Source organism: Pecten maximus, chromosome 7 (assembly GCF_902652985.1).
Source record: "Pecten maximus chromosome 7, xPecMax1.1, whole genome shotgun sequence".
In the NCBI taxonomy this organism is placed as follows: Eukaryota; Metazoa; Mollusca; class Bivalvia; order Pectinida; family Pectinidae; genus Pecten; species Pecten maximus.
In genome coordinates this window covers 32,435,661-32,449,213 of record NC_047021.1, presented here as the reverse complement: position 1 = coordinate 32,449,213, position 13,553 = coordinate 32,435,661, and the positions used below count along the sequence as shown (strand labels likewise).

Genomic DNA, 13,553 nt, shown 5'->3' with positions numbered 1-13,553 from the left:
GCTTGTACAATAAGTTGTACCTTCAGAAGGCTTGTACAATAGTTTATACCTTCAGAAGCCTTGTAAAATAAGTTACACTTTCAGAAGGCTTGCCCGATAAGTTATGCTTGTACAATAAGTTATATATGCTCAGAAGATTAATTTTGCAATAAAGTTTTGACTTTGAATACTTTCTTAAAGCTTATACAAAATAATTTAAAAGTTATATGATTAGATTGAAGTATTTGTGTGACTTGTATGATAAAATACCACCTTAATTAGACTAATGTGATATGTTTGATTTATTACAGGTGATTTGTTACCTGCTGATGGAGTTATTATCCAAAGTAATGATCTAAAAATAGATGAAAGCTCACTAACAGGAGAATCTGACCATGTGAAAAAGGGGGAGGTCAGAGATCCCATGCTTCTCTCAGGTGAGTTCCGTGAAATACTTCCTCCTTATGTCAGGAAAAAACCGGTGAACTTTGCTGACCCTGGCTACATTATAACGAACAGTGTGAGAGGGACAATATATTTTGCCATCGTGTCCACCTTATAGCTTCAAGCCTAGTTTGTTTTTCTTGAGTAGCTATCACAGTTTAGATAATTGGTGCAAATTTTTAAATGTGTGTAATATTTATGTTAGGTCTGCAGCCATCTCCTTTCATGTTTGACATTTGCTGAGTTTCCTGGTGGTCTGATGTGCTAAGGCAAATTGTACTTGTCAGCTGTGCAAGGGTAACAGCATTCAGTGTTTATGTAGTCACGTCGCACACGGGCTCAAGGATATTTAGAAATATTACTAATACACAAGTCTCCAGGAAATGTGAAAAAATTATTGATAAGACTATGTGGATACTATACAGGACCACCTGGAAATTTGGACGGTTTACAGTTCAGGATATTAGCAAACAATTATTTACTGGATATTGAAGTATCTATGCTTAAAAGACTATATTAATACATGTTATATAATATAAATATTTCTTCAGGAATATTATAAAGTGAAAGTTTGTTCTATAAAGAATTTATTAAAGTTTGATGTTTTGATAATTTCAAACAAATAAATTTTGAAAAATTAAGTTATTTTATTGAATAAATATATTGATATGGAAAAGTTAACCTGAATTTGCTTCTGTGATATTGAAGGGTTAATAGTAAAGGCTATGGAGATGCTTCTCCTTGATGTGTTAATATTTACTACAGCAGGATTAACTGTACAGAAAGAGATTTCCATTAAATTCAAAGATTTCCTGGTAAACAAGGAAATGTGATGTTGTTTTTTCCGGAGGTAGTGGACCAATATAGGTCATTTGCGTCTTTAATCAATAGAGATTTGATCTCAACGCATGCCTCTGGCTTTGTGCTGGGTGTGAGTTAGCCCTGTGGTGGTGTGTTTGGTGGAGATTCCATCGTCCTATAGGATAGCAGTGCTCTAACTCGCATTAAGACAATATGGTAGCTGCTGATAGATACCAAATAAAGAGTTTCATGTAAATGCTTTCTACCTTTCTACCATCTTTGCTGTACAAATATCTGACCTGAAATTGCTGCTACTTTCAAATCAATATGCAGAAGCTTTTCACTTTTCATACAGAAATGACATCAATTACTTATTCTATGGATTTGATCATTGAGCATTGCAATTTGGTTCTTGGTAATATTCTTAGTTATTTTGATTGTTACAAACATCATATGGTTTTGAATATGTTTAGTGAGGCTTGCATAGGTCAGTTTGTTTTGGAGCTTTGTTGAGGTTTTGAGTTAGTTAGCTAAGAATTCCTGATGAAATCCTTTGTTATGATTGGGAGATATATTTCACTGATACTGGATTCTTCATCCTTTTCTTAAAATTTTGTCTTCATGGTACTTTTTCCACCTTTAAAAAATGTCTTCGGGAAAACTGAATATAATTTGTATTAACCACATAATGCCCACTTATATGTAATTAGGTTGTTGTCACCTGGATTTTTTAGGTCAGAGGTCAAAGAATGCAAAACTGTCATCAAAATTGACAACTTTGGAATTGTTACATGATGCTGGATATTGTACTTACAGGATCAGTTGTACCACTTGAGCAAATGTCAAAGGTCAACTAAGGATTTTGGTCACAGTGACCTACATCTCAAGGTCTAGATCATTCCTTTTGTTGTAATGATTGATAAATATGTTTATTCATGGAATATATTTCACAAATCAGGCTCCTAAATCTTTTGTTTGGCTGGAAAAGTTTGGATTAGATAAAATAAATCAGCCTTGTAAAAAGCATTCCTTGACATATCAGTACTTTATGGAAAAAGATCCGACATATTGACATCCAATACAATAGTGTATTCTCTTACAGCTTCATGAATATTCAGTTTACTGGAGGCCATTTTCCTTGTTTTAGATACAAAGGCTTTGAAGGGAGGCATCAAATTTGTCTTAACAAATTTATCATGGGGTCATTTTTGTTCTCGGTTTCCCTGACTAACAGCTATTTAAGGCATCGACTTTCTTGCCATCAAGTCCAAGAAAGAGTCTTGGAGGGTTGTGGTATGGTAATCTCTCCCAAAAGCAATATATTTTGACATAAGAGTTTTATATAGGGCTGGCATGGAAAGTAGCCATTTGTCAAGCCCAGCCAATCATTGGGTCCTCTCTGATGGTCAATTACACAGAAGCTGTATACAATGATTCACTAGATTATGGAATCTGGGTAGCTTGGAACCTTGTCCAATACCAGTGTCATGCATAGAATTCAAACACTTTCCTAATCTAGAAAAAGATATCTGACTTTGATTTATGTATTTTCCCTTAAAAAAGAAATTCTTGTTAAAACATTTCCTTAGAGGAAAAAAGACTGTCAGCAGACAGTAGACACACAGAAATGTTATTGATTGTTCATTTTGTTTACATTAGGAGGTGAGTAAGGTATCCAGCTCATGACTTTTTATGCCCCCGTCATGAAATATAGTGTTACCCATGTCCGTCCCGTCTCGTCGTGCCGCGTCCCATCACATCCTGATGTAATATAACTAGCTAATCTTGGACACTGCTGATGTGATCCTCACCAAACTGGGTTTTGGGGTGTCAAGTGACGGCGTGGGCATTTATGTCCTACAGATATTTTCTAGTTTCTATTCACAATTTTTATTGTGATAGAATTAACATTCTGTTTGATAAGATGTTGTTAAATCTGAGACACCATCGGTTCTTCACATGTATTCTCTAACTTATAGCTTTCTTCAGTTGCCTACAAAACGTGAGAGCATCTTTTCTTCCGAGCAAATTAAAAGTTCTTAGACTACACTGTGGAGTCGTAAGTCTGAGAATGACGACAGTAGAAACAGAGGCTTGTATTTCACTACCGGTACATCATACCCAGAAGTTACCTTAGGTGACAAATGTGTATTATCATAACATTGATCTATGTGCATGCAAGCCCTGTATGTAGTCTCCAGATGAACACAAATTTTATTCCACATAATTATAAATTTATTCTTTTTGTAGAAAGAAATGAGTATTTCTAGTTGGAAAGTGTTTTTTTTGTCCAGAAATGATTTCCCAAAGTACAGGTTAATGATAGATGAAATGATTTTATGTTGTTTGTAGATTAAAATTGTTTACATTGGATATTTATTACTGCTTATTGATGGACTTGGATATTACATATATGGTTGTTTATTCTCATTCCAGTAGACTATATATGAAATGGGGATGGTGTGGGTAGGTTGTTTAATGAATTGAAATTGGAAAAAAGAAGAATGAGAAGAAAATCTGAATTGTAATATATCAGCAACATTTATTAATAAACAGAAAATGAAAGCTTGGCGATAGACTAAGCCAGGAGATGGCATGATTGTGGCCTCCATATCATTCTCTTGTCCTTGTGATGAGCTGAGGTGGGAAGGTTATGATTGTCAATTGGGTTGGTGTTCAAGGCACAGGGATTAATTAAACAGAATTATGTTCACAACTTAGTCCCTAGCAGCTGATAGTAATGGTAAAAAAACAATAATTAATGCAAATTGCATGCTGACATTTCATAAACCAACTCAAAAAAGATTTTGTTTCTATTTGATAACCTTGTTTTAGGTACCCATGTCATGGAAGGCAGCGGTAAAATGGTGGTCACTGCAGTAGGTGTCAACTCGCAAACGGGCATCATATTTGCTCTGCTGGGGGCGTCACAGGACGAGGACGAAAAGAAAGACAAGAAAGACAAATCGAAAGTGAAAGGAGACAATGCAGGTATTATTGGGCTGGCAAGCTACATGCTTCAACAGAGGGAATTAATCCTAAACACGGGTATACTAGGTGGATAGCACACACACTGACACAGCTAGGGACAAGCATGAAGGCATGATACAGAAACAAGCAATTTGGAGCTTGCCTTGCATCATGTAGAACTGGGAACCAAGCAAGGAAGCATGCATATACATTGTATATATATACTCACACACCATTAGTTAGTCTGGTAGCCACACACTAACATGGAAATATGCCAGATACGACCATATGGAAATTTAGTGATAGGCGATGTAGATATTCTTTCATCTTTGGATGAATTGATTAATTTAGAAATTAGTGAATGCAGTTGGTGTTATGTTCCCATGTAGATATGTACATAAAAAGTAAGTCTGACCTTCTGGGAATGGTAAATACACATACAGATAGCCTTGGTTAGCATGTAATCATATATATATATATCTAGTACCCTGTATATCTCATCCTCCTCCCACACAATCCACTATATATATACAGCCTCCGTAGCTTACACCCCACAGGGAATACACATACATATATTTATAATACTAACACATGAATGTCTCAAGTTTATGATTTCATGCTGCATATTGTTGAACATTTATTGATTGATTTATCTTCTGATGTATCATCTAGTTCATTTATTTATATATCTAATATGTGTGTGTACTCTAAATTAAACATAGGCATTTCTTTTTGTGTATATATGATATATTGATATGAATTATTTTGAAATCCTTATATTAGTATTTCTTTCATATCATTGCATTGTGATAGCTGCTCTTGTTACCTTCTGACTTAAATGACTGATGTAGAAATATTAGTCCTGGGAAAAGATCATGGTTTTATTCAATCAATAACTACCAGTTAAACATTTTTTCTCTTTGTGCATATTTACACGTCTTAAAACTCTGAAAAATATCATTTATTGACGGTAGATATTCTACATCTATTGAATTTGATTGATTGCATTCAATAATAATGCTGTTCAAACAATGATATATATTTTCATTTTGTGAGCTATAAACTTGTTTCACTTCAAGAATCTGAAAATGAAAATGTATACTTGTTGTAGCTTTGTATTACAATAGGTTTATTTAAAAAGAAATATGAAAAAAAAGAAACAATAAATTGGCTTTCAAAAATATAACATTAAATATAGATTTGATTCTTTTATAAATGTTATAAACATTTTCGGTTGCAAAGGCTAAATGATCTGTCTACTCGAGCAGAGGTTGTCAGGTCTATGGCGGTAGACTGGATAGTTAGAACCACTGATGTGATGGTCTTCTTGGGTAATCTGATACGCGGTCATTTCCTTCCATTCTAAATCAAAACAAATAAAGCTGTCATGCAATGATATGAAACAGTATGTATCTAGAGAGGTGTTTCCAATTATATAACTTCAAATGTCTAGCAATTGTAGGCTGTTCAAAACCTGATACCGTCCTCCAGACACATTGCTTAATGTGATTGGTCGAGTCTGTTTTCATTTTGAGATTGAAATTGATACAGAATTTGTCACTCTTTGGCATTCTTTGAAAACAGTTGTACACAGAACACTTTGTGTTAAAATCAATAAAAATAAATCAATTAGAAAACTGTGAAAATGATAAAGTGGTTTTGAACGGCTCTCTCATTGTCTTATAAACCGCATGCTGCCTCGTATGAAATTGTCTCAAGGTTTATATCTTGTGGTGTAGTCATATGCATGCTGATAAAGTATGTATTAGAGAAGTATAGAATTTGTACACTGTATATAATGTTTTGGTGAAGTGATATGAACAGCTATATCCTAGCTCTCACCCAAAATCTTTTTAATGTGTGAATTCAGAGATATTATTATTACCTTCCAATGCATTTTTTCCTGCCCAGGACATATAGTGTTACCCTCCTGTCCCATCCAGTCCTGTCACAATGTAACAAGCTAATCTCAGAAACTGCTGATGCGATCCTCATCAAACTGTGTTTCAGGGTGTCAAGTAGCAGCGGGGGCATTTATGTCTTACAAACATTTTCTTCTTCCGTTTTTAAAAACTTTTACTTGCATCTGATGAATTTCATTAACAATTCAACCATTTACAAACTGATTTATCATAATGTGTAAGTGCTTACGTATAAAATAATCTCATAACTTGAATATAAGATTTATAGATAAAAAACAAAACAAAAAACATCACAGTTACTAGTTTTCCTGTTTTTTTCAGTTAATGTTGTCGCTCAGTCTTGTTCATTCATCTTATCCTCCAATTTCAAAATGCAGGTGTCAATTTCAGTTTTGGAATGCCTTCTCTATATATTCAAAGTCACCTTTTGTTAAAAATAGAATATTAAATTATAACTGATATCCTGTTGATCAGAAGTTACAATAGCATTAATTGGTTTTAAACTAATGAACATTTTCCTCATTCCAAGTATGTTGTAGACTAGCTACTCTGATTGGGAAATGGGGACGCTTCAGCTCAACTTCGTGATCAACCATTTTAAAGATAATAATGATAATAAAGAATACATTTCAAGTCTATTTTATTTTAACAACATAGTAAGAGTATATTCTAAGCCGTCATAGAGCAGTGTTTTTTCTCTCTAATAATATCCTGAATTCACACTTAAAAGGTTTGTTTTCTTCATTGCATGTTTGGGAGATGCTCCGTATAGATTGGTATCCTCCTCTATATACAGAAAATTGCTTGTCTCCCATATCTTATTTCTTCTGGAACAAAAATCTCTAGTCTTACCCAGTATTCAATGAGCATATCAAATCATAATCGTTTAAATGTTTAACTCCTGAAGTGATTTTATTAAAAAAAAATATTATAAAACCAAGTCAGATTTCTAGTTTGGTGTCTTGTTCAGCTGCGTCTTGGTTCGCAGGCCCAAGACATGTTGAATTCTAAAAAAGCATTTATTGTGTATTAATACAGAATATCTAAATACCATGAGCAAGCAAGCGAAATCTGTGATGTTGTTTTTATATGTGTTAAAGTTTGAATGTCAGGTTTTAGTTTCATTTTCCAAATAGTTTTTTTTTTCACAATTATTATTGTAATAAGCCATTCTATTTAACTTAACAAGTCTATAGATTAAAAAAAAGCTAACACAAAATTTTATTTATCACATTAAAACATAGTGCAATAACTTTTAATTGATTTGCCTCCTTGAAAATTTCATTTGACTTGCATTCTTCTCTAATGCAACAGAATGGTCAAACCAACTGACCATTCTATAACTGTATTGGAGGAGTGCAAGGGTAAACGTTGTGATGTATTGTATTCATGTAGTTATAAATACACTTTAGTATATTTTCTGTAGTCTTGGTTTAAAGTAGAGCAACCTGGAAGACAAATCCAGTCAATTTTTTCTGAATGAATTCTAGACTGATCAAAGAGTAGATTTGGAGTTTGAAACTAAAAGCATGGCTGTGTAAATGGTTTGACATTCATGCTTGACTGTTTTGTTTTCTGTATGAAAATGAAAGAGGTGACTGTAGTATCCTATAAAGGTAATGTACGAAAACATATCACGCATCAACACGTCACTGGTTATCTCCCCTTGTCTTTTATAGTCTAGCTTTCTTTTTATACCATTCCACATCAGTGCCATATTGATAACAGTTTTAACTACTGCAAGGATATTTCTATTGTTTATGAAATTTGCATAACTTTTTAGGTCACCTGAGACGAAGTCTCAAGTGACCTATTCTAATCGCCTTTTGTCCTTCGTCGTGCGTCCGTAAACTATTTACATTTTCGACTTCTTCTCCAAAACCACTTAACCAAATTCAATGAAATTTGGCAGAAAGTTACTATGGCTGAAGGTCAACCAAAATTGTGAATTATATGGTCCCCACCCCCCAGGGGCCTGAGGGGTGGGGCCAAAATGGATCAAATTGACTAAAACTTCAAAAATCTTCTTCTCTACTCTCAGATATGGACGAGTCAAACACTCTTCATAGATGGAAGGGTCTTGTGGTGCTTTACCAAAATTGTGAATTCCATGACCCTGGGGTCTCACATTTGCCCCTGGGGAAGGGGTAAACTTTAGTATAGTTTATAAAGGGAAATCACATTTTTGACTATTATTTGTTGGATTTGTATTGGAATTCATTCTAACCTGGATAACATTATCAGCATGGGATAACAGTTTGATGGTATGAATATGTTGGCCCTGACTGACCCCCAGGGGCTGATGGGCGGGGCTAAAAAGGGTCAAATTGACTGAAATTTCAAAAATCTTCTTCTCTACTCTCATATTTGGTAGAATCAAAAACTCTCCATAGATGGAAGGGTCTTATGGTGCTTTACCAAAATTGTGAATTTCATGACCCTGGGGTCTCATGTTTGCCCCTGGGGAGGGGGTAAACTTTACAATAGTTTATATAGGGAAATCACATTTTTGACTATTATTTGTCGGATTTGTATTGGAGCTCATTCTAACCTGGTCAACATTATCAGCATGGGATAACAGTTTGATGGAATGCACATGTTGGCCCTGACTGAACCCCAGGGGCTGATGGGAGGGGCTAAAAAGGGTCAATTAAATTAACTGAAATATTTCAAATCTCATGTGACCGTTAAGGCCCTTTGGGCCTCTTGTTGTTAACAAAATATAGTTCATTTTTCATTTTTGTTTGAAGAATTAAAGACAAAAAGGTGTTTATTGATATTAATTTACAAGACTTTGAAATGATGTGGTTTGGAATGTGCACGTGGGAATTATGACTAACATTATCAACAATCATCCCCATCGTATCATTGTATTAGTTTGACGTCTGTCATTATGGTTGGTCATAGTCTCTGTATGCTGACAATTTTGTTTCTTTTACACAAACTTGCACTGTAGTGTATTCTTCATTCGTCTGTGTGTTTGTCTACTTCTGGTTTGGGTATGGCTGTTTGTAACGTCTTAATTCTGTCTCGCTGTGTTGTAATGGAATATTCTGTGAGTTTTAAGGGTTTTTTTTACAAGATTCCTGAAGGAAAATTATGTTATTGAATTAACTAATTTAAACCAAATGAATTGAGCCCAAAATAAATTTTCAAATGGTTCACTCACAGAATATTTCTAATGGCAATCTGGTTTTCATAATTAAAAGTCCCTCAATTTGAAGAGCACCAAATATTGAGTTTTAACTGTGCTAGAAAGTAATCGAACAGCAATTTTAAAACATAGAAATTTTATCTGCTTTGAATATTCATCATTTACTTAAATGAAATAAATATTTTGACAATTGATAACCAGATTGTCCAAACAGTAGTATGAAGTATTAAAACATTAACTCGTTTAGATGTTTGTCTGTATTGTCATGCCTCACAATACTTTTGGTATCATCCTGCCCATTTTTCATTTTCATTGCATATTGTCATTTTTTTCATGTAATGATTCTGTAACATATCATATTCTCCTTTTCCAGATCACTTTATGTTCCTGTTGTTTGGATTCATGCCTATATGGACATGATCTTGACATCATCTTGATTTTGATTGTTTAACTTTGCTTCCCGGTTGTTTTGGCTTGCAGGCACCCGCCCTAACACTGCAGGCCAGAATGTTCCATGTAAGTTTATTCATCTTCTATCTCGCAAAAAAAAAAAAAAAAAAATACGCTTTGTAATTAATCCGCATTTAAGTGTTTGATACTAAATTATTCCCATGAACAACTCGGAGTAAAAGAGAGAAGGAAAATATTTATAGAAAAGAAGATTTCTGTTCGACTTCCGTTTTAACTTTCGTTAGCATTGAACCATAGGTGTATGAATATAGGAGTCAAGTTTCATAAAGGATTTATAATTAAAGATTGTGACACATATTCAAATCTTGAATTTTGCTTTAAATTATCTGACTTCAAAAGTGAAGTCACAGTTGCCAAAGAAATACCATTTAAAGAATTTTGTAAGTATATTTTTTATTCAAAACAAAAAGAAAATCAGCAGAAGTAAAGTTCAATTGTTGGAATAAATAATGTATAACTGTTTATCCGTGTACTTAATTGATCCAGCTTAATGGGGGAAAAAACTAGGTGAGCCAGGAAATATCTAAATAGTTAGTCGGGAAGAAAAGTTAGGCCACCCTTGAATGGTCACAATATGTAGCCTTTGTATACTTTCGTTTGAAATGAAATGTTTTTGAATTGTGTTTCTGGATAAGTTTAATTCCTGCACATGTATAACATGTATGATGCATTTTATCATCTTTCCCATCATTTATATGTGACTAACTCGGTAACTGCCACCAGGGCTTTCAACGTCATTATTTTAGAGGGTTTTTCTGCATGTTTTCTCCATGATTTTAATATAGAAGATCTACAGAAATTGTTTATTTGGTTTTAATCTTGGGAAGATATGTTTGGTTTTAATACTCAGGTAAGTTTTTATGTGCTCAATATTTGACTTGTACTGGGTAATTATTGATATGATATAGAATTTAGTTTAGATTTTATTTTGAAATAACCAATAACATTGCATATGTGATTTTAATGTCTAGACAATTTGTATTGGCTAATACATTTGTACATGTACTAAATAAAATCTCACTTTAATAATTTGGTCAATAATCAGAAACATGTATATAACTTTATACACCTACTATACAAATAATTTACATAAATAAAAAAAATATTTCAGAATATCAGTGCATATGTGACATTAATATTGTTTATTACAAAGAAAGAATAACAATGTTGATATGTCATTTCTTTAATAAATGACATTTTATTTCTGCATAATTTATAGAATTTCTTTTTTTGAAAATGCATGTGTTATTTATTTTAATAATTTCAAGAAATGATCATGTATTGGTTTGAGAATTCTCCGATTCCAAATGTTGATATCAGTTTTGCATATGAAAGATTTGTTTTGCAATGGAATTTTGTTTATAGATAACAAAATTATTTTCAAAATATATATTATAAATGTTATATAAGTTTTTGTTTTATTTTTATAATAATTGAAACAAATTATGAGTTTATTTTTAATTTTTACTTTCTTTGTTTCATTTTCCATTAGTGCTTACTAGCGATGCTGACACCAAAGTTGGTATGTGATTCCGTAAGCCTACGGCACATTGCATGTTGTTGTCCTAGCAAACTACTGACCTCCATGTCACGAAAATTTAAGGCTTTCTGAAGTCCTTTAACTTGTTTTAGTTGGTAGTGAAGAGACCAGAGACAGTTCAGCCACTGAATCCTGATGAATGGTTTCCTTGGCAACTGTCTGGTAACCTCCTCACCCCATCTCACCACAATGGACTTCCATGCTGTTTGATTTAGGAGCTGCCATGGGAATGGGAGGGACAATGCTGATTATTGATTGCTCTGCCAGGCCTTCCAATCAATGTTCAGATATTACTTGGATTGAGGATTTGTTTTGTAATCCAATGGTCTTCACTTTCTAGATATAGCTGGTTATTTCCAAGGCCATGTAGCCTATCAATCAATTTAATCTTAATAACTTTGTTTTTGTACAATATTATTAGATTTATTTTCACAGAAAGCTCTTCCGTTCGAAAATTTTGAAAACTTGTATTGTTGAATACAGTGTCTAGATTTTCTGTGACAAGGAGGTTGGTATTTTGCTAAATATCAAATGTGTTGTATCTGCTCAACAAAATACCTGTGTATTGTACAATGTACAATGGTACCCATGTCAGATCCTCATACAAAAGATAACACATATTTAACTCACTTGTGTGTGCATTATAATGCCCCATTCATTTTCCTTTCTTCTCAACATCATGTTCAAGTGACAGCTATCCATTTGATATCTATTGCACATACACATTTTATCCATGGATTTATTAGACACTTACTGACATTTGACCTTATGATGTCCTTGGTTGACCTTCACTTGACCATCACTATGACCTTCAAAATACTAACTAAACTGACCTATGTAAAAGGAATGTCTAAAGACATTTAATGGTATTGCATCCAGCCAAAAAGGATGATTTGTATCAAGCACCATAATGGTTAAACACCTCCTTCAGAACAGCAAAACATAATTTGACTAATTTTAATGTGTGTCTTATAGTTTGTAATAAGTGTTTTCCAGGTCATTTGGAACGTAAGAATGGCTAATATCTTAAGATGGCTAATATCTGGAGTTATTCTCCATATAAGAGTTATTGTTAGAGGCCATTTCTGAGGGTATGAAATCTTTAGCACAGCCCAAATAATAACTCAAATATTCTAAGATAAAAACTTCTCAGTATTGAAGACGATCTATTAAGATCTGATTGGTTAATCTTCGTTAATTTGGATTAAGTACTTCATATACCCTAGCTTCCCAATAACGAACATTTCAATGAAATGCTACCTTCATTGTCTTGTATTTAGGTTTGTACAGTATCCCAAACAAGAGACAGTAAGTCTGAAAGTTAGCGGAAAGCGTTATTAAACATCATTTAGCATTTATCCCAAGGATGATGTCCCGAGTGGCCAGTCCTCGTTATCAATCACACTGTACCAGCTTGCACTAGAACACATAATGAAAGAAGACGGGTGCCACACTATTCCGTGAATATAAATTGTTGTTTGCCAAACAAGCCAGATAAGAGCCTAGCTCATGCGATCCATAGTGTTAGGTACAATAGCATTGTCAATTGAGGTGATTGTACCAATGTTTTGTTTATGAAACTTTGGGGAGAGGGCTGATCCTATTCATGTCAAACTTCAGTTTCAATAACTTCGTGTCTCAGGGTATTGATTTAATATTAAAGCCCTGAATTCTTTAAGAATTAGATTTACGTCTATGATAGTTTTTATATGGCTATGTAGCAATGGAATTCCTTTATTTAACATTTGGTTAGGATCACCTAATGGTATTAGTTTAACTTACCCTCTAAATAATTGTAGTTCTTTTGGAAATTTTGATTTGTGTGTAAAGAATTTTTAACCTTAGCATTTCAAATGATATGTAAATGAGTTCAAAAATCCTAATCTCCTTTAGAAAAATCAATTGACTTTTATCAACAAATGTAAATTTCAAGAATTGAGAATATTGTATTCATTGTTAGATCATTGCCCCCTGAGCAGTCAGAGTAACTTTTAAGATAGGCGTCCTTGTAGTAGCTGGTGGCTACCTCGCTAAAAGTAAAACAAAAGGCCCATCACATGCCATGTAGAGCATTGTTGTTAAGAATCTGAAGTGACATTTCGTGATCATGGCTTCTACTGCCTGGAATTGAACCGCATGCTTAGATCTTCACCTGAGTACATGTTAGTCTGATGCTCTACCAACTGGGCTATTGAAACTACAATGTAGATCTGTTAGAACAAGTATTTTAAAGTCTTACAACAGCCATGACTGTCTTTCGTTGTCTTGTAGG

General features: G+C 33.7%; 1 protein-coding gene across 9 annotated transcripts in view; it reads left to right on the top strand.

Annotated features, from left to right (window-relative positions):
• Positions 1–13,553, top strand: part of LOC117330606 (plasma membrane calcium-transporting ATPase 2-like) — a 172,651-nt gene that overhangs the window by 119,453 nt on the left and 39,645 nt on the right. For 7 of the 9 annotated variants that reach the window (XM_033889031.1, XM_033889023.1, XM_033889024.1 and 4 more), the window contains 4 exons: positions 291–416; positions 4,060–4,215; positions 9,751–9,786; positions 11,234–11,263. In XM_033889031.1, coding sequence (XP_033744922.1) covers positions 291–416; positions 4,060–4,215; positions 9,751–9,786; positions 11,234–11,263 — 348 coding nt within the window. Of the gene's footprint in view, positions 1–290; positions 417–4,059; positions 4,216–7,708; positions 7,733–9,750; positions 9,787–11,233; positions 11,264–13,553 lie in introns of all 9 variants that reach the window. The other 2 variants (XM_033889028.1, XM_033889029.1) reach the window with 2 other exon arrangements.